The following is a 21,226-nucleotide window of genomic DNA, read 5'->3' as shown; positions in this document are numbered from 1 at the left end:
CCCCACGACTGACCAAAAAAAAAGTCAGAAACAGAGCTGTGGTTCAAGTGGAAGAGCACTAGCCTTGAACACAAAAGCTCAGGGACAGTGCCCAAGCTCTGAGTTCAAGCCCTAGGACCAGCACACACACAAAAGAGACAGAAAGCCATAGCCAGAGGACCCAGGTAGACTACACCTAAGCTGGCTGGGCATTTCTTTGGCTTCATTAAGCCAAGTACTTCCCTGAAACAGGCCTGAAGGGGGCATTTGTGCCATAGGGGAAAAGCATCCAAGCTGAGGATAAAACTCTTATTGCAGACCTAATCATTGAGGTATACCTTGGCTAAGCAGGGTAAGAAAGGGGCTTGTTTAATGTCACTCGGGTTGAGATGCAGGCTGTCCACACCCCAGATCAGATCTCCAGTTACAAGTGTGGCTGGGTCAGGGCATGCTGCGGTAGCATGTGACTGAGGACAGCAGTACACATGGGTTCTTGCATGGATGTCCGTGTGTGTATGTGTGTGTGTAGTTTTTTCCTGGCTTTGATGGAGAAAGTGAAGTCAGCATCTTGGATGGAGCTGGATTCCGCTTCCTTCCTCTGCCTTGGCCTGACGCCACAGAGCCAGGAGTAGGTAACAGCTTCTCTCTGATCTCCCAGCAAGCAGAAACAGCAGATGAAAAAGCAGTCTTGAACCTACATTACATGGGCACAGACTGAAAACACAGTGCCTCCTCAGTCACAGCACATCCACTTATTTTCCAGGCCCTTAAGTCTTGGTTTATTTAGGAAAAAGGATCACCATAATTACATCTGGCCCAGAGAGTGGCCTGGAGATGATGGGGAGGATGGCCCTGGGGAAGGGAAGCTGGGATTTCAGAGAGGAATGCGGGGTTCCAGATGTTTACGAGTTTACAAGACATTTGGGGAAGGCACAGGAAGCTAACAGTTTCAGGCCCTCAAACAATCGTCTAAAATTGCTGCCACTCCTGGATTTCTTGTAAGGGGTGCTTATATATTTGCACGTCATCAGGAAAGCACCAAACCTTGCACGGCAAAGGTGCCCGATCCATGCTTGTCACCACTGAGTTGGGAACAGCCCAAGACAGAAAGGTGGGGGACAAATGTTGGACAGTGTGGGTACAGGGAATCCCAGGAGTCAGAGCTGGGGCTGATTCACTCAGGTGGCCTGGCTGGCAGGTGGCAAGGCCAGTGCGGAGTAGTGTTTTTGTTGTGTGTGTGTGTGTGTGTGTGTGTGTGTGTGTGTGTGCGTGCGCGCGCGCGCGCATGCTCTGGCTGTTGGCAGGATCCAGGTGTCTTCAGCTCTGAATCTCCATCCTGGAATGATCGTTCACATTCCTGTACTGACCTCAGGAGGTTACAGGCTAGGACACATAGATGAGAGGGAAGAAGGAAGACGAGAAGAAGAAAAGGACAATTGAGGGCAAGGATCGAGAGAGGAATGAAGAGAGGCCAGAGGCTATGATCCAAGGAAGCAGTCCCAGAGAGGAGATAGGAAACATTTGGATTAGGCTTCCATTTACAAGCAGTTTCCTACATACTGCAGGCATTTTATTAAACTGTTTCTTGTAGTGGGAGAAGCAGATGCAATGTGGACATTACATGGCTTGTCCTAGGGGCTTTGCTAATGGTGGGGAAGGGGGCCTCACCCACGCTGGCTCATTCCAAAGCCTGCATTTCCTCTCCTTCCCCTACAACTCTAGAAAAGGATGGAATAGAGGGCAGAAACAGAGTGGCTTCTTGAAGGACTTAGAAATGGGTGAAGAATCTGGGTTTTTGGAACTTCATACTACATCCAGTTGTTTTTTTTTTTTTTAATACAGTGTGAAGAAATTGCCTAAGATGGGGGGTCAACATCCATTACAGAGAGCTGAAGACAAGAACATGGAAATAGTCATGAGAAGAAAGATGGGGCAGACAAAAAAAAAACCAGAGCTGACTATGGTAAAGCTACAGAAAGAAGGGTCTGGACCCTTAAAAGTCCCTTTGCCAGGAGACATGGGTGTGGGGAGAAGGGAGGAGGGAGGACATTTCTATCTCGTGACAAAAGAAGTCACACAATTGTTTTGTTCTCTGCTCTGGGCCGGGTGGGCGCCTCTATTTACCAGAGGGACTGAGGTCGCTGTGGCAACCACACATCTGGGCCCCGGAATCCAGATGTGCTGTATCCAGAAGCCATAGCAGAACGATGAGACAAACATCAGGCTCCCCAGTCCTGGCCCCCATAGCTGGAAAGAGGACGGAGGACCAGAATGGGGAAGTGCAGCGAGAAGAGGGAAGAAGATGAGTGGAGAAGGGAGGAAGCAATGGGAAGGGACATGGACAAAGGAGTGGGAAGGGGTATAGAGGGACAGTATGACAAAGGCAGAAGGCACACACAGTGTCAGCAGCAGGAGAAAAGACCAAGGGGGTGGGATGAGGGACAGTAAGATAGAGAAGAGGAAGCTGGGCTCTGGGAGCGCACGCCTATGCTAACTACCTAGGAGGCTGAGATCTGAGGATTGTGGTTCAAAGCCAGTCAGAACAGGAAAGTCTGTGAGACTCTTATCTCCAGTAACTGCTCAGAAAAAGCTAGACGTGGCACTAGTAGACCACTAGCCTTGAGCCAAAGAAGCTCAGGGACAGCACCTGGCTCTGAGTTCAAGCCCCATGACACGAGAGAAAGAGGGGGGGGGGGGGGGGAGGGAGAGGGGGAGAGAGAGGAAGAGGGAAATGGAGAGAGAGAGGGAGAAAGAGAGACAGACAGACAGACATAGACAGGCAAGCAAGGCAGATAAGCAGACAGCGATGGGGGGAGGGGGGGGAGAGAATTATAAAGGAAATGAGAAAAACAGGAACCAGGAGTAAAGGTCAAGAGAGATGGTGAAAACTGGTGGTGGGGATGTAAGCAGAGAGAAAGCCTAGAGAGCCCAGGACAGGCAGAGTTGATCACATGCAGGCGAGACAGTGGCCGGGTATGACACGGGTGGTTCTGCATGTAGGTGTGGGCAGAGGAATGGAAAGGAAGGGAAATCCACAGGGGCTGCCTTCACGCCCCACCCTCCACATACACAGCTTCCATTAGCTCTGTAGCTCCTCCCCCAAACTACACCCTTCAGCCAAGATGGGTCTGAGGCCTGGCTGGCACCTAAGTGTCCCTGTCACTCAGAGGTGCAACCTGAGTTCCCAGCGTGATCTCAATGCCAGCTCTTTGAGCATTTTCCTCAAATGGGATCGGGGGAGAAAGCGCAGTGGGCTAGCGGTGACAGACCCGGATGGCATGGCAGGGGAAAAGACAAGTACAATGTGACAGGAGCGGAGCAGACGGAGTTTGCTGCGTGTCTACTGCGCTTGAGACATGGCTGTCACCACGTCTCCTCCTCACACCATAGCATGACTACATTTTACCGATGGAGACAGAGGCCGAACGTTTAAATACATCAGTCAATAAAAAGCTCTGCTGGGAGCCCAGTTCGGGCGATCTGCTTCCAAAATCCTGGTTCTCATGGCACACGCTGCTGGAGAGGGCTGGATAAGGCTCAAGGGATCCTGGGACAGGAAGTGGCTGAGGACCAGGGCTGCCCTCTGGAGGGGGAGGAAAACCTAGTTCCTGGGAGCCCCAGTTCCAGGTTGCCATAGCTCCCCAGTCTGTTTTCACCCTAAACACAGTCGGAGAGAGGGGAGTGGGGGAGGGGGGAGACCGGCTGGACACGTGAGGTTCTTCCCCCCCCTTCAGGTCTGGGCTTATGGCCCGGCAGCCCCTGTCCAGTCATCTGGGCATAGAGCCCAGGTCCAGCTCACACCTTCCATCTGACCCAGGACACCCCAGCAGGGTCAGGCCTGAGGCGCTGTTGGGGGGGGGATTCCCGCACCGCCCCCCTGCTTCCCCCAGGTTGGACAGAGACTCAACCTCTCACTTGGTCCTGCTCCCCTTCCTCCCAATTTAAACAGTCTTTTCAGCGTTTGACTCACTCTTTATCTTTTGCTTTCATCTCGACCCTCAAGGCTCAGTCTCCTTCAATTTAGGGATAAGAGGGCGTCCCATAACACCCCAGAAATCCCCCCCCCCCCCCCCCCCCCCCCCCCCCCCCCCCCCCCCGTGGCTGCTCCCTGCTCCCTTCCTCCTGGGCTCAGGGCCCTCTGGCTCAGGCTGCTGTTGTTTGTGTGAGTGAGTGAGTTGCTCATCCTGGAAAGCAAAGGGCGGGGGTGCTGGGGAGAGGACAGGAACTGCTGTGCCCCCTGAAGGGCGTGGGGCCCCCCATCCTTCCTGTTTACTCAGACACATTCCACTGAACGACATCCTCTGGTGTCACTCCGTAGACATCTTCGCTAGACACAGACACACAGCCAAGCGCTGCAGGGGTGGGGCAGGGAGATGACATGAGGTCTGGGGGGGCCTCCCCCCCACGCCCACGCCTCCCCACCTCACCAGCAGGGGCATCTTCTGGGCTTGGTTCGTTGAAGCTGGCCCTACAGAAGTCATGAGCCAGGAAGGCAGCCACCATGCCTTTAACTCCCTCCAAGTTGTTTATTTCATAATTAAAAAAAGAAGAAGATAACACACACACGTAAACTGATCTCCCTCCACCACCCTCCTGTACTCCTGCTAACCAGCTCCAAAATGTAAAAACTTGTCCCCCCCCTTGTCCCACCTGGGGACTAAATGCTCATCTTTACTCCCAGAGAAACTAAAGAATAAGGAGTATACAGGAGCCCACCCACCCCCAAAGTAAAGTTTGCTCAGTAACCCTCAGAGGAGGAGGCAGGACTTGGGGGTTCATAGGCATGAGATGAGCCCTATATTGTGAAAAGGGGCGAGGACAGGGGTAAATCACCCTACCCCCAAGTTAAGTGCCTAACCCCACACCCTGTCTTTCCTTTACCCCGGCCGAGGGATCAGGGAAAGTTGAAACTGTCCCAGTAGGTCCCTTTGCACCCCCCCACCCCCAGGTCTAATTCAGTGTGAGCTGCAGAGGTCAGGGATGATTGAGGTAGAGGGCTTGTGGGGAGGCCTGGTGGGCCGGACTGGCTGGCAAGGGGCCACCTGTGGCATTGCCGGGGCTTGGGGAGGGCTGTTTTCGGAGCGAGGGGGGCACCGTGGAGGTCTTGATGTGAATCACCCTGGTGTCCATGACCTCACACTCGATCTGCATCATCTCCTCATAGTCCCCCCCGGGGCCCCCCGGCCTGACAGGGTCTCTGTGAGGAGAGAGTTCATGAAGAAGAGCAAAGGGGAGGCATGTGAAGAGAGAGGAAGGGAGCAGGCCATGGCGAGGAGGGAGGCCCAAAGTGGGAGTTAAGATGAGAAGGTAAGGACGGAGTTGGGGACAGGGAGAAAGAAAGGGGCAGGAAAAGAAAATGGCATTGATGAGTGAGGGGGGGTTGTAGAGGAGAGAACATCAAGAGAAAAACAAAAAAAAAAAAGAAGTGAGAGTCTCATAAGGGTCCGGCCCGCCCTGCTCTGCACAGCCACCCAAGCAAACCCAGCACCGGCACTGCATTTTGTTTTTTTGGTGATGAAGTGTCACTATGGCACACAGGGCTGGCCTCAAACTCTCCTGGCTTGGCTTCCTGAGTGCTGGATACACTGGGGGGGGGGGGGGGTCATCCTACATCCTGTCCCGTCCCCCCCCCCCCCCCCCCCCCCCCCCCCCCCCCCCCGTCTCCAGTGTTTCGTGTTCGCTCCACTCACTTCCTGTTTCTCTTCACCTCAGCCTCCCTCTGGATGCCCACCTTCTTCTCTCCCCCCCCCCCCCCCAATCCCCTTTCTGGACACTCCTGTGGGAACCTTCCTCTCCCTCCATTTCAGGATCCCCTTCCCACACTCAGAGGGGACGACTTGCCATTGGGGGCCATGGCCGGCATCACCAGGGACATCTTGGGCCTGGAGGTCTTGTTGTGACTAATGGCTGGGAGCAGCAGGTGATCCTGGGGAGGAGGCCAGACCGGATGGTGGAGGAGAGGATTCTCATGGGGAGCTCCCCCAGGTGCTCACTCTCCAGGGAAGACAGGTTGGTGGGAGAGGTTCAGGGTGACAGACCCCAGGGCTAGGGCCAGGAGGTGGAACTCACCCTTTGGAAGGAGACTACATAAAATGTGTCTTCACGTCGGTCAATGGCATCCAAGAACTCTGGCTGGGAACGGTCTGGATGGCGATACAGCTGCAGCTGGCCCACAGAACCCCTAGTTTCCCAGAGACAGGAAGAGGGACAGGGGCAGGGACTTCAGTGGGGGAGGAGGGCATCATCGCACTGCCGACAACGATGACGAGCAGCCTCGCAATACTCACCTCTCTGGGGGTCCCGGGGGTTGAGTAGGGACTGCCTTAACTGGAGGCAACTTCTTCCGAAGCTGAGACTTCTGGAAGGAGAAGTATCTAAGGATTTGGAGAGGGTGAGGGGAAAGGGAAAGAGACAGGCGGCCCCTGGAAGCTAGCGCCACCTCATAGCCACACCTCCATTTTCCCTAAACAATCCCTGACTTGTCGCTCCCTTGAAACTCCCATGCCATTTAGCCCTGTTCTTGCCAGGGCCCTGCTTGGACCGGCCCCACTGCTCCTACCTGTCTCTCCTGTGCCTTCTGAGGTATCTTCCGCCGGCCTCTCTGGTGACGCTGGACCCAGCCACTCAGTTCATCAGCAAGCCTGGGGAAGCAGAGGCAAGTCACCACCTCTGGGACAGGCCAAGTGATGCCTGCTTCCCTGGGCTGCATGCAGAAGTGAAAAGGCCAGGGAAGCTAGCTATTGGTGGTGCATGCCATAATCCTAGCTACTCAGGAGGCTGAGATTTGAGGACTGTAGTTCAAAGCCAGCCTGAGCCGGAAAGTGCATAGAACTCTGATCTCCTATTAACCACCAAATAAATAAGGAAGTAAATAAATCTGGAACTGGACCTGCGGCTCAAGTGGTAGAGATCCAAGCTTGAGTGGAAAAAAAAAGGCTAAAGAACAGTGCCTAAACCCTGAATTGAAGCCCCCCCAAAAAAGCCGGTTCTGAAGCTTCAGTACATAGGACAGCCAGGCTGGCAATGGAGGAGTTTAAAAGCTAAGAGAAGGTGCCCAGCCCTGACTCCCACATACCTGAGGGACTCAGTTCGGTTGAAGTGCCGGCAGTCAGAGGAGAGGAAGAGCTGGTCCAGGTCTCTCAGGAGGAGCTCCTTGGCCCCTCCAGGGAAGGCTGTCAGGTTCCTGCAGTGAGCAGGAAAGAAGCAATGATTAGAGAAGGTCTAGGCAGGGACCACCAGCACGACAGCCGCTTTGGCTCCGGCTCCACACAAACAGAAAAGATGTTCCTAACTCCAAAGGGAAAGGGGCCGTTTTTCTCCTCACCTGAAACTGGGCTGCTGACCTACAGGGCTAGGCTGCAGCTCCTCAGGGGCCTGGAAGGACCTGTGGAGGGGTTCAACTCCATGAACTGGCTCTTGTTCGGAGAACTCCAGCAAGTGTCTCTGGGGTCGAGGCTCCTCCCTGCTCATCCGAGGAGAGATGGGAGCTGCAGGAGGCTCGCTGATGCTGTGGGAAGGGAAGGACAGAGCGTGAAGAAGAATCCCAGCTTTACTGAGTATCTTGTCCAGAGTAACGGCTCTGCAGTCGACTGCTGAGTCTCCTCATCTATAAGAGGAGAACAGGAAGTGTCCCTACCTCACAGGTCTGGGAAACAAGAAAAAGAGAGTGGTTAACCTAGGCCCCAGCACTCAGCCCCTAAGAGTCACTACTTATTATCACCATGATCTGCCCCCTCAATGGGTTGCCTCAGAGAGAAATGGTAGAGCAAGGAAGAACTGCTGGATACACCAGCAGCACTAACACTGGAATCCTTGTATGTGATCAGGTGGCTGGGAGGCTCAGTTCCACCCAGAGAGTTCTCAGAAGTAGATCTCACCTGACAGGTCCAAAGTTGAAGGCAATGAAGAGAAGGAAGACCATGATGCAGACCACCTTCCTGTTTCCAGACCCTAACTTGAGCTCGCTGTTCTAAAGTGCAGAGGAAGAGACAGCAGAGACTGAGTTACCTCAGGGAGTCTGTGTGTTCCTTTCCTTTCTCCAAGAAACTGTCCAGGCTTACCAGGCTTACCTCGGCCAGCAGTACTTCCAGCCGCCGCCGGAGGGCAGCATTCTCCCTGCGCAGCTGCTGGTTATCGGCCAGCACTGCCTGCAGACGCGCCTCCAGCCCCTGCAGGTATTCTTTCTTCTTTCTCCGGGACTGACAGGCTGACTCTCGGTTCTTGATCATTCTCTGCTGCCGCTTCAACAGTTTTGCCTAGCGCCAGCCCCAGAGGTCAAATAGAGAATGAAAGGTGAGCTGGAGAGGCCGGGCCTCCATCACCTGGGCCCTTCTGCCTTTCTGACCTCTACCTATGTAGCTACAAATGGGACTTTTCCTGCTCTACTGAAACCTTCCAAGGACACAGCCTCCCTTTATGCCAGTACTGGGGCTTGAACCCCACGATTTTATTGCTCATAACACTTGAGCCACAGCTCCAGGTTTTTGCAGACAAGGGTCTCTCAAATGTGTCTACTTGGACTGGTTCTAAATCATAAGCCTCAGCTCTCAGCCTCCTAAACAGCTAGGATTATAGGTGTGAGCCACCATGGCCCAGGGAAAGAGCCTTTCTTGCAACCATTCCCTGTTCCTGGTCCTCAGAAATGGGAGAGATTAGACTGCAGAATAAAGTCCCCTCATCTTTTCATGATGAGTCTTCCTCCTGACCCTCTTCTTCAAAGCCTAATGTTTAACCTTGCTATAATGAAGGAACAGTTTGCTCCCTAGAAAGTAGCTCTTATCACCACAACCCTTGCCTGTGACATCCTGAGGCCACCTCCACTTCTCTGTGGTGCTGACAGAAAACCTATGGACCTTGGGGCTGGGAAGGTGGCTCAGTGGTAGAGCACGCTTGCTTTGCATGCATGAGGCCCTGGGTTTGATTCCCCAGCACCACATAAGCAAAAAGAAAAAAAGCCGGGAGTCGTGCTGTGGCTCAAGTGGTAGAGCTGAGGGACAGTGCCCAGGCCCAGAGTTCAGGCCCCACGACCAGACACCCCCCCCCCCCAAAAAAAAAAAACCTATGGACCTAAAACTACATGGAGTATTAAAATGGGCCCTCTCAGCCCCCAGGGCCATCCTACAAGTCCATATGCTCACTTTTTTTTGTATTAGGTGAGGTTTGAACTCAGAGCCTGGGCAATGCCCCTCAGCATTCTACCACTTGAGCCACAGCTCCACTTTTGCTTTTTTTCTGGAGATAAAGAGTCCCACAAGCCGGGCGCCAGTGGCTCATGCCTGTAATCCTAGCTACTCAGGAGGCTGAGATCTGAGGATAGAGGTTCAAAGCCAGCCTCGGCAGGAAAGTCCGTGAGACTCTTATCTCCAATAAACCACTAGAAAACCGGGCATGGTGCTGTGGCTCAAGTGGTAGAGTGCTTGCCTTGAGCTGAAGAACACAGGGACAGCGCCCAAGCCCAGAGTTCAAGCCCCATGACGGACCAAAAAGAGTCCCACAGATTTTCCTGCCCAAGCTGGAAAGCTTTGAACTTTTGAACTACGATCCTCAGATCTCAACCTCCTGAGTAGCTAGGATTAGAGGTGTGAGCCACTGGTGCTCAGCTTAGGGGGTCCTCAGTTTTTGCCCCTGCATCTCACCTCCCTCTTTGCCCCTCAGTTCTTTCCATGATCGACTTCCTTCTTCCCTTCCCAGAACAAGCTCTACTCTGCTCCCAGCACTCACATCCACTTCCGGTGGGCAGGAGTTCCCAGGCATAGGAGCTGGGACGATGCTCTTCCTCTCAGGCCGTGGAATCGTGGGTGCTGGCCCTTCAGGCTGGACTCGAATAGCACCTTGGATAAGGACAACTGGGGACACTGGGGTGAGAGAGCAAGAGGTCACAGAACATGAGTCAGGAGGGGTTCTTGTGTTTGTACTGTCACCTAAGCACTCATGGGTCAGGAACCCCCATGGCTGTGTGCTCCCTAAGAATCCAGCCAGGCTCTTCAGTACCTGCAGGCTGCTGGACGAGGGGCTGCAGGAGGACGGTGGTGCTGGGAGGCACAGCTCTAGGTGGCATCTGGACAGTGGTTAGCACCACAGGTTTGGGCTGCAGTGGTGGCTTCCGGGTGGGTGGAGCTTTGCCTGAAGGAAAATGAGAGGAAGGAAGAGATTCCAGGACTATAAGCTTCTTACCAGGGATCGGAGGGGTCAGGAAGCCCCATTACCTGAGGAACTATCAGGGGATGGACCCATGCTAATCTGGACCGCTCCAAGTGATGGGGCCGGGACATCCCACAGGAGGCACCCTGGAGGGGACGGGGACTCTGTCTTCACTTCCAGCACCTCCTCTCCTGTGAAAGCCTACTTGGGGCAGTGAGAGAGGTTAGTCAGGATTGTCAAGGTGTTGAGGATAGAGCTGAAGAAGAAAAGGCTCTCATGTCCCTGAAGCAGAAGAGTAATAGAGGGGTTGGGCTGGAGGGGGAGGGGGGTGTTCTCACCTGGCTAGGGGAGTCTGCTGAGGGCAGGGAGGCCTCAGAGTTGACAGAGGAAGATGGAGAGACAGGCTCTACCTTGGTCTGGATATCTGTGGATGACAAAAGAAATAAAAGCTGAATGTCAAGTAAACCCTGAAGAAGAGGAGGTGTCTGAGGGAGAAATGGGCCACTTCTCTTAGTACCTAGACAAGAAACTATTCAAGCCCTAGACAGGCAACCCAGAGGTATACTGAGCTGCTGACCTGCTGCTGGTTCTCCTCCTCCTTCTTTACCTGTACTGCCTTTCTCCTTCAGTGGCTCTTCTCATAGTTTTCAAGGCTGCCCTTTTCCTTGTGCTGTTCCCTCCTCCTTCTTCACAGATCTTGTCTATTCACAGAGAAGGGGGTGCAGGCAAGGGCGTCTCCAGCATTCATCTGGCCCGTGTTCCTATCTTGCTGGATTCTTACCCCCTGGTCCAACATACCAACATACCTCTGTGCTGACAACTGCCAAGTCTGCTCCTCCATCCAACTGTTGCTTATGTCACATCCTGACTCCCAAACTGCCAGCTGGTCACTTCCATTCCCCCACGCCGTCTTTCCCGCCCCCTCCCCCCCCCCCTCCAGGCAGCCAAACTCAACTGGCCTCCAGCAGGCTCACTGCTCCTCCCTCCCAGGGCTGTCAGCCTCCCAGGCAAATCACAGAGCCGTCTGAGCCTTCATAGCTTCTGTTAAATCACTTTACAACTTGTTTGTCACCCCATAAAAATAAATGTAGGTCCCATGTGGGTGAAATAAAACCCATCTGGGGGGCAGCCCCAGCCCAAGGGCCAACAGTCTGCTACTCCCTTTGGTCTACATTGCTCATTTGGGTAATTAATTGTACTAATATTATTGTAAAACTTCACAAATGTTATTTGTTATTTTGAATAGGTAACAGTCATGTGATATAACTTCCAAGGGAAATACAGTCACATGCTATAAATTCCACAGGATTAATGGGGAATTCTGTAACAAATAAACTTCCTTTCCTTCTCTTTGCCTGATCATCCACAGCTCTGCAGAGATGACTACTACTAGAAGTTATTTAATAACCACAATGTATTAGAATCCTCCCATGGCTCTCCAAAAGCAAGGACTAAGCTTCCTTAGTAACATTCATCACAGTTATGGGTCTCACAAAATACCTAAAAAGAGTGGAAAATCTGACTTTAATAACACCATTCTGCACAGTTACTAGTATGCTTTGCTGCTAAAGGTGTTTCAAGGCCTGTTTACTTATTTTGTGCAGATACTGAGACTTGAACTCAGGAGTGCTGAGCCTTACTCAAGGCTGGAACTCTACCACTTGAGCCACAGCTCCACTTATGGCTTTTTGCTGGTTAAGAATTTCAAGGATTTCCCTACCTAGAGTGGCGCTGAACCATGATCTTCAGATCTTGACCTCTTAAGTAGGTAGAATTACCAGCGAGAGCCACTGGCGTTTGACTTCAAGCCTTATTTTGTGTGTGTCCTTTTTGTAACATTTAATATCTAACAAATACAACTTGTTTATCCTCTGAAATCTACACTTCCCTGTCCTGCTGAAGTCCAGGAAGAAAGCTTAAATGGATTACATCGGTGGTCTCTCCAGCCCTCCATCTTCAACCAACTAATCATTAATATATAATCAATATATATCATTATATAATACATATATCAATTTGATCATTTTATGTAATATGTTACTGTATATATACATATACGTATATACATGTTACTGAATCCTGTAAATAAGTATATTCTGACAGTTGAAAAATGAAAACAGCTGGGTGCTGGTGGCTCATGCCTGTAATCCTAGCTATTCAGGAGGCTGAGATCTGAGGATCACAGTTCAAAGCAGCCCGGGCAGGAAAAGTCCATAAGACTTTTTTTTTTTTTTCCGTGAGACTCTTATCTTCAATTAACTACCAGAAAACCACAAGTGGCCCTGTGGCTCAAGTGGTAGAGTGCTTGCTTTGAGCTGAAAAGCTCAGGGACAGTGCCCAAGCCAAAAAAAAAAAAAAAAGAGCTCAGGGACAGAACCCAGGCCCTGAGTTCAAGCCCCATGACCGACAAAAAAAATAAAAAATAAATAAAAATTTGGTCCAAGAAACCTCTAGGAGAGCCAGGCACCAATGGCTCACTTGAGTTGTGGCTCAAGAGACAGAGTGCTGGCCTTGAGCGACAAAGCTAAGGTACAATGCTCAGGCTCTAAGTGTACAGCCCAATATCATTACCAAAAAGAAAAAAAAAAAAAAAAACCCTCCAGGACAAAGTCCCAGACCCAGCTCTGCCAGGTGAGGCACACCCGCTTAAGAGCTTTCTTGACTCCATCTGCTCTAATGATCTCCAGACACACCTGCTCCCACTTTCTCTCTTACAGGGCCTCAGGTTGGCATGGTGCTCTTGTCTTGTTTATCTATGCATTCCTAGCCACCCAACTAGTAGCTGACATGGAATAGGTGCTCAATAAAGACCTATGGACTTGGGGCTGGGAAGGTGGCTCATTGGTAGAGCACTTGCCCTGCATGCCTGAGGCCCTGGGTTCGATTCCTCAGCACCACATAAGCAAAAAGAAAAAAGCCGGAAGTGGTGCTGTGGCGCAAGTGGTAGAGCACTAGCCTTGAGCTGAAGAGCTGAGGGACAGCGCCCAGGCCCAGAGTTCAGGCCCCACGACTGGACCAAAAAAAAAAAAAAAGACCTATGGACTTGTTGGGAATGAGGGAGAGCAAGGGAGAGGTGAGGTGGACATTATGGAGAAGAAAGGTGGGCAAAGACAGTCATAATATTCAATGTACATTAAGTCAAAGCTAAACTATGTAACTTGATGATATGGATGTGATTGGGAAAGATAGGAGAAAACATGGGAGGGGTGACATTAATCAAGACGCATTTTGCTCAAAACCTGACTTGTTGAACTGAAACCCCTTTGTACAATTATTTAAAATACTTGTTTGGCCAGATGCTGGTGGCTCACACCTGTAATCCTAACTACTCAGGAGGCTGAGATCTTAGGATTTTAGATCAAAGCCAGGCTGGGCAAGAAAGTCCTTAAGACTTGTATCTCCAATTAACTACCAAAAGAGCCAGAAGTGGAGTTATGGCTCTAGTGATATAGTGGTAATAGTGCTAACCTTGAGCAAAAAAAAAAAAGGAAAAAAAAAAAGCTCAGGGACAGCATCCAAAACCTGAGTTCAAGCCCTACAACTGGCAAAAAGAAAAAGAACTTTAAAAAGAAAAAAAGACCTGTTGAATCCACTCATGAATAAATAAACCTAAGAATACAGAAAAATACTACAAATGAAACCAGATGCTCATGCCTGTAATTCTAGCTTTTCAGGAGGCTAAGATTTGAGGATCTGGGCACTGTCCTTCAGCTCTTCAGCTCAAGGCTAGCGTTCTACCACTTGAGCCACAGTGATACTTCTGGCTTTTTCTGTTTATGTAGTGCTGAGATATGGAACCCAGGGCCTCATGCGTGCAAGGCAAGCGCTCTACCACTGAGCCACCTTCCCAGGCCCTGTGAGACTCTTTTTTTTTTTTTGGTCGGTCATGGGCTTGAACTCTGGGCCTGGGCGCTGTCCCTCAGCTCTTCAGCTCAAGGCGAGAAATAGAGCTACAGCGCCACTTCCGGTTTTCTAGTGGTTTATTGGAGATAAGAGTCTCACGGTCTCTCCTGCCCGGGCTGGCTTTGAACCGCGATCCTCAGATCTCAGTCTCCTGAGTAGCTAGGATTACAGGTGTGAGCCACCAGCGCCCGGCTCCTGTGAGACTCTTATCTCCAATTAACAACCAGAAAGCCAGAAGTAGAGCTCTCCCTCAAGTGGCAAACAGTGCTGGCCTTCAGCAAAAAAGCTCAAGGACAGTACCTAGGCCCTGATTCAAGCCTCAGGACAGGCAAGAGCAGATGCACGCATGCACGCACGCACACGCGCACACACACACAGGCTGGACACTTATGGTTCATGCCTGCAATCCTAGCTGCTAAGGTGGCTGAGATCTGAGGATCACAGTTTGAAGCCAGCCTAAATCAGGAAAGTCTGTGAAACTCTCATCTCCAACAAACTATTCAAAGAAAGTCTGAAGTAGAGCTGTGGTTCAAGTGGTAGGGCATTACCCTTGAGCAAAAGTAGTTCAGGAGGGCTGAGAATGTGGCTTAGTGGTAGAGTGCTTGCCTAGCATGCATGAAGCCCTGGGTTCTATTCCTCAGTACTACACACAAACAAAAAAAAAGTCAGAGTGGCACTGTGGTTCAAGTGGTAGAGCACTAGCTTTGAGCACAGAGAGACTCAGGAAAAGAGCCCAGGCTCTGAGTTCAAACGCCAGGACTGGCAAAAAAAAAGTAATTCAGCTGGGTGCCAGTGGCTTATGCCTGTAATCCTAGCTACTTTAGAGGCTAAGATCTAGGGATCACGGTTCAGAGCCAGCCAGGGCAAGAAAATCTGTGAGACTCTTATCTCTAATTAACCACCAGAAAACCAGAAGTGGTGCTGTGGCTCAAGTGGTAGAGCACTTGCCTTGAGCTGAAGAGCTGAGGGACAGTGCCCAGACCCAGAGTTCAAGCCCCATGACCGAGAAAAAAAAAAAATAGTTCAGAGATAACAACCACGCCTTGAGTTAAAGCCCAGTACCAGCACAAAACAAAAAAACAAAACACCAACACTACAAATGATATTAATTAAAGAATCTAGATGTCAGATATATGGTATTCCAACCTTCCTCTACATTTAAAATTTTTTTATAATGAAATATTGGGTGAAGTTGGGTGTGGTAACATAGACTGGCACTTGGGAAGCTCTTGGCCTCAGGAGTTCAAAGTAAGCTTGGGCAACACAGTGAGGTCTCAGCTCAGAAAGAAAAAAAAGGAATGTTGCAGGGAATAGTAACACAATTAAACACACAAGCCCTCAACTATCCACAACTTTATTATTATTATTTTTTTTTTGGGTCTGGTTGTGGGGCCTGAACTCTGGGCCTGGGCGCTGTCCCTCAGCTCTTCAGCTCAAGGCTAGTGCTCTACCACTTGAGCCACAGCGCCACTTCTGGCTTTTTTCTTTTTGCTTATGTGGTGCTGAGGAATTGAACCCAGGGCCTCAGGCATGCAAGGCAAGCGCTCTACCACTGAGCCACCTTCCCAGCCCTATCTACAACTTTAAAAAAATGTAAATTAATAAAAAGATGAATAACAGCCAGTCTGGATAGACAAATATTGAGACACTTATCTCCATTTAACCAGCAAAAAGTTACAACAGGAGACATGACTCAAGTGGTAGAGTACCAGTTGTGAATAAATTAAAAGACCAGGCAAAAGTGCAAGGCCCGCTGGGAAGGTGGCTCAGTGGTAGAGCGCTTGCCTTGCATGCATGAGGCCCTGGGTTCGATTCCTCAGCACCTGATAAGCAAAAAAGAAGTGGCGCTGTGGCTCAAGTGGTAGAGTGCTAGCCTTGAGCTGAAGAGCTGAGGGACAGCGCCCAGGCCCAGAGTTCAGGCCCCACAACTGGACCCAAAAAAAAAAAAAAAGTGCAAGGCCCTCAGTTCAAACCCCAATACTAGCACACACACACACACACAGACACACAGACACACACACACACCCTTTATCTCCTCATTGATGTCTTTGCTTCAGTTTCCAAAGATTCTCATTCTCTCCTGCAATTTTACCTGCCCACTTTGTCCTCCTTGCCCCCTCCTATAGCTATACACATGTACACAGATGTGCATTCTACCCAGGTACAGCCCAGGATTATTGGCAGACTGTTATTACCTGAAGGATCATCAGAGGCAGAGCCCACAGTGATCTGGACAGTTTCAAATGGTGATGCTGGGTCATCTCCCAGGAGGCAGAGTGGAGGTGCTAAGGACTCTGTCTTCACATGCAGTACCTCCTGTACTCTAGGCACCTGAGTAAGAGTTAGGGTGGAACAAGGAGGCAGAAGGAATAAAAGGCAACACAAGATGCATGAAGAATAACAACAGCTAGGTGCTGGTGGTAAGAATAAGATCAAGAGCTGGCTAATCCTGGTAATATATATATATTTTTTTCAATATATTCCCTTTAATTTTGACATTGGAACAGTAGCATAAATTGGTTTGTGGTTGAAACCACCTTTTTCTTCCCTCTCCACAGGGTTGAAACCTGGAGCAGGGCTGGGAATGAGGTTTAGTGGTAGAGTACTTGCGTAGCATGCATGAAACCCTGGGCTCGATTCCTCAGTACCATATAAACAGAAAAAGCCAGAAGTGGTGCTGATGTTCAAATGATAGAATGCTAGCTTTGAGCAAAAGAAGCTCAGGGACAGTGCCCAGGCCCTGAGTTCAAGCCCCATGACTGACAAAAAGGAAAAAAAAGAAAAAAGAAAGTTTGAGCCAGCTAAGCACCGGCGGCTCATGCCTATAATCCTAGCTACTCAGGAGGCTGAGATCTGAGGATCGCAGTTCAAAACCAGCATGGGAAGGAAAGTCTGTGAGACTCTTATCTCCAATCAACTAAGCAAACCACAGTGACACTGTGGCTTAAGTGGTAGAGTGCTTGTCTTGAGCTGAAGAGTTTTGGACAGCACCCAGGCCCAGAGTTCCAAGCCCCACAACTGACCAAAAATAAAATAAAAATAAATAAATAACGGAAAAAAAAGTCTGAGCCATCTAACCCCTCCACCAGACAAAGCCAAAGCCAAGGACAGATGTTAAGGGCAGGAGGAAGGACACAATCCAACTTAGGCTGGTGATAACTGGCACATTTCTGGTAAAGGACATGTCTCAAAGTTGCCTGAGTTACAGAAAATAGTAGCACCTTAAAAAAAGTCAAACTAGTTCTCTAGCCTCTCCTCTGATGCAAATTCACAAAAGTCAATTTGTCACTCTGAGTGATGGCTCAGAACTGTCTCAGGGGAGAAGGCTGTTTTGACATAGATGGTTTCAGAACCAGAATTGCCTAATGGAGGTGGAGACTATTCACTCTACTAATGTATAATTTGCTAAGATCCATTTCCAACACCTTTACCAACAGTGGCTTACATAAAATCTGCACAAAAATGTCTCAAGTGATCCCCAAATCCCTACCAGGGGGAAAGTGATGTATCAAGATTTAAAGATTTAAACTCCCTCAACACACGGGGTATGTCCCAGTTTGGGGATGACCATGAGAAGCATAGACAGGTCTCATTTGCAGGAATGGGGTAGGGCTCGGATAAGCCATGGAAAATTGATGCCTGTTCACGGCTCATGCTGGCAATCTTAGCTACTCAGAGTAAGAAAAAGAACTGGCTCAGGCTGGTAATCGTAGCTACTCAGGAAGCTGAGATATGAGGATCATGGTTCAAAGCCAGGTCAGGAAAGAAAACCCATGAGAGTCCTGTGGCTCAAGTGGTAGAGCAAAAAAGCTCAGGAACAGCCAAGGCCTCGAGTTCAAGCCTCAAGACCAGCACCAAAACAAAAAAAAATAAGAACAGGAACAAAGCTGTGTACGGGCTATTCAAGTCTGTAATCCTAGCCACTCAGGAAACTGAGATATGAGACTCATGATTCAAATTCATGATCCTGTGAGAGGCTTATCTCCAAGTAACCTCCAAAAAAACTGGAAGTGGAGCTATGGCTTAAATGGTAGACCACAAGCTTTGTTTGAAAAACAAACAAACAAAATGGCTGGGAAAGTGGCTCAGTGATAGAGTTGCTTGCTTCATAGGCATGAGGCTCTGGGTTCAATTCCTCAGCACCACATAAGCAGAAAAAGCTGGAAGTGGCACTGTAGTTCAAGTGGTAGAGCGCTGGCCTTGAGATGAAGAGCTCAGGAACAGCGAGCGCCCAAGCCCAGAGTTCGAACAGCGAGCGCCCAAGCCCAGAGTTCAGGTCCCAAGACCAACAACAACAACAAATAAACAACAAGGAACAGCACCCAGATCCTGAGTTTAAGCCCTAGTACAAATAATAATAATAATAATAGGAGGAGGAGGAGGAGGAGGAGGAGGAGGAGTAACAAAAGTTTGAGCTTCAGAACTTACAAGCCACCAATTATCTGACATTGTGATTTGAATGGTACTAAGTATCTTCCAAAATAGTCCCTGGCTTTTTGTTCTTTCTTTCTACTTTATTCCAGGTAGGAGTGATAAGGTTTCTTGATTTCAAGTATCATCTTAGTCTTACAGTGGACAAGATGGACAAGAACGGTTCCAGAATTCTCAACAGTTAACAACTGTCTTCTAGCTGGGCACTGGTGGCTCATGCCTATAGTCCTAACTACTGAGGAGGCTGAGATCTGAGGATCTTGGTTTGAAGTCAGTCCAGGCCAGCAAGTCCATGCCACTCTTATCTCCAACTAACTACCAAAAAAAAAAAAAGCTGGAAGTGAAGCTGTGAGTCTTGAGTAAAAGAACCTCAGGGACGGTGTCCAGGCCTTGAGTTCAAGCCCCAGGACTGGCCAAAAAATATCAAAAAAACAAAAAAAAACTGTCTTCTTCTTAGCCCTACCACTACTGCCACACAATCTCTGCATATTAAAAAGACTCCATTTTCAGAAGTTGTACTGTGGCTCAAGTGGTAGAGGGCTAGTCTTGAGCACAAACAGCCTCAGGGACAGAGCCTAGGCCCTGAATTCAAGCCCCAGGATAAGAAAGAAAGAAAGAGCCGGGCACTGGTGGCTCACGCCTGTAATCCTAGCTACTCAGGAGGCTGAGATCTGAGGATCGAGGTTCAAAGCCAGCCCGGGCAGGAAAGACCGTGAGACTCCTATCTCCAATAAACCACCAGAAAACCGGAAGTGGCGCTGTAGCTCAAGTGGTAGAGTGCTCGTCTTGAGCTGAAGAGCTGAGGGACAGCGCCCAGGCCCAGAGTTCAAGCCCCACGACCGACAAAAAAAAAAAAAAAGAAAGAAAAGAGAGAAAGAGAGAGAGAAAGAAAGAAAGAAAGGGACACAGGGAGGGAAAGGAAAGGAAAGGAGGAATGAAAGAAGAAAGAAAGGGGGCTGGGAAGTTGGCTCAGTGGTAGAGCGCTTGCCTTGCATGCCTGAGGCCCTGGGTTCGATTCCTCAGCACCACATAAGCAAAAAGAAAAAAGCCAGAAGTGGTGCTGTGGCTCAAGTGGTAGAGCGCTAGCCTTGAGCTGAAGAGCTGAGGGACAGCGCCCAGGCCCAGAGTTCAGGCCCCACGACCGGACCAAAAACAAAGAAAGAAAGGAAGATTGATTCCATCTTTAGCTGACACTGGTGGCTCACACCTGTAATCCTAGCTACTCAGGAGGCTGAGATCTAAGGAACACAGTTCAAAGCCAAGCTGGGCAGAAAAGTCCTATGAGACTCTCATCTCCAATTAATCACTCAAAAACCCGAAATGGCTCTGTGTCCAAGTGGTAGAGAGCTAGTTGAGCACAAAGAAGCTCAGGGACAGTATCCAGGCCCTGAGTTCAAGCCCCACAACCAACCAAAAAACCCCAAAGACTCCATATTCACTTCTAGACAACCAGAGTGGAAGGCATGAAAAATGAAGGTGATGAAAAAGCAGGCAAACGCAGAAGCCCCCGCCTTATAACTCATAGAACACAAATCATTTCCTTGGCATCCATGGATGAAGGGAATGGACCAAAGGTCCTGCCACAAAGAGATGGTTCTCACCTGGCTGGAGGGCTCTGTGGAGAGATGTGATGATTCTGAGCTGAGAGAGGAGGAAGAACAGGGGGAAGATGGCTCAGACTTCACCTGAAGATCTGGAGGAAGAGGGCATAGAAAATAACTAGTAAATAGGCTGAGAAGAATCTAAAAAAGTGCCTAATGATTTGGGGTAGGGAACCCTCCCCAGGACACGGGGCAAGAACACCAGGAGGGATCAGAGAGAGGGATGTACATTCAGTTATATAGGGGGTGAGAGGGGACACAGGGGATAACAGCGATTTGGCAAACAGTGGGAAGATGTGGGCTTCTGGAAAGATGAAGGGAACCATAAAGGCTTTCTCACCTGGGAAGATAGGCAGGGAGTCCCACGGAGGTTCAGGGGGACTGATATCCATCCCCACATCCAGGGAGCCGCTGTCGAACTGAAGAGAGGATATCGGAGGGCAGGAATGAGAGAACGTAGAGGTGATCCCAGGTGAGATCTGGCTTGGTGAGTCCGAGTTCTGGGACCATTCCCACCCACCACGAGTTTACAGAAAAGGTAGGCGAGCAATACCGGGACATCCTGCTCCACGCAGCGGAAAAGCTCTGTCTGCGCCTCGGCCTCTTCATCCAAGGCATTGTACAAGGGGCTGTCTGCAAGCGAGGCGGCGTGTCAAGAGGGTCGCCCGGCCCGCACACCCCACACCAGCCCAGCCCCAGCCCTCATTGGCTCAGCTGGGCCAGACCCACCGCCCGCCCACTAGAAAAAATGACACAGCCCGGGAACGACGCCGCCTCCTTCCCCGGCCGCGGAACCACTCCATGGCCCTCGCCGAGGGGGGCGATCTTCCTCCACACCCGAATCCCCCGAAACCACGGGAGGCCCTCTGCTCCGCCCTCCTTCAGATGGCGGTTTCGCTATTTCCCAGCCTTCCTCTTTGGGCCTTCGCTTCTTCCCGCGTGCCTCGGGGACACAGTTTGCCATGGCCCGCTCCCCTCCCCGGAGCCGCCCACCGCGCACCCCAGTCCTCCGGGCTCAGAATATTGTTGGTGAAGAAATGCGTCGGGTCCGCGATCTCGCTGATGAGCATCAGTTCCGCCATCTTTCCCCCCCCACCCCCCGACCAAAAGACGGCTCCCAAGACCCGCCTCTCCCCTTCACCCACGAATCAGACCGCTCTTCCAAAACAGGG

General features: G+C 50.4%; 1 protein-coding gene across 1 annotated transcript; it reads right to left on the bottom strand.

Annotated features, from left to right (window-relative positions):
• Nucleotides 1-4,481: 4,481 nt before the first annotated feature.
• Atf6b (activating transcription factor 6 beta) lies at nucleotides 4,482-21,157 on the bottom strand. Its single transcript, XM_042684209.1, is given in 19 exon segments — nucleotides 4,482-5,148; nucleotides 5,151-5,176; nucleotides 5,821-5,905; nucleotides 6,049-6,160; nucleotides 6,267-6,337; nucleotides 6,539-6,620; nucleotides 7,055-7,162; nucleotides 7,304-7,486; nucleotides 7,857-7,948; nucleotides 8,049-8,234; nucleotides 9,700-9,833; nucleotides 9,970-10,101; nucleotides 10,185-10,320; nucleotides 10,458-10,543; nucleotides 16,218-16,353; nucleotides 20,055-20,146; nucleotides 20,395-20,473; nucleotides 20,608-20,687; nucleotides 21,055-21,157. Coding segments are annotated over 19 exon segments (2,097 nt in total). The 5' UTR covers nucleotides 21,137-21,157; the 3' UTR covers nucleotides 4,482-4,953.
• Between the last annotated feature and the right edge of the window lie 69 nt (nucleotides 21,158-21,226).

Source organism: Dipodomys spectabilis, unplaced genomic scaffold, assembly GCF_019054845.1.
Source record: "Dipodomys spectabilis isolate Male_0828 unplaced genomic scaffold, ASM1905484v1 ptg000085l, whole genome shotgun sequence".
Classification (NCBI taxonomy): domain Eukaryota; kingdom Metazoa; phylum Chordata; class Mammalia; order Rodentia; family Heteromyidae; genus Dipodomys; species Dipodomys spectabilis.
The sequence above is the reverse complement of the archived record's forward strand: the minus strand, read 5'-3'. Positions and strand labels throughout refer to the sequence as shown.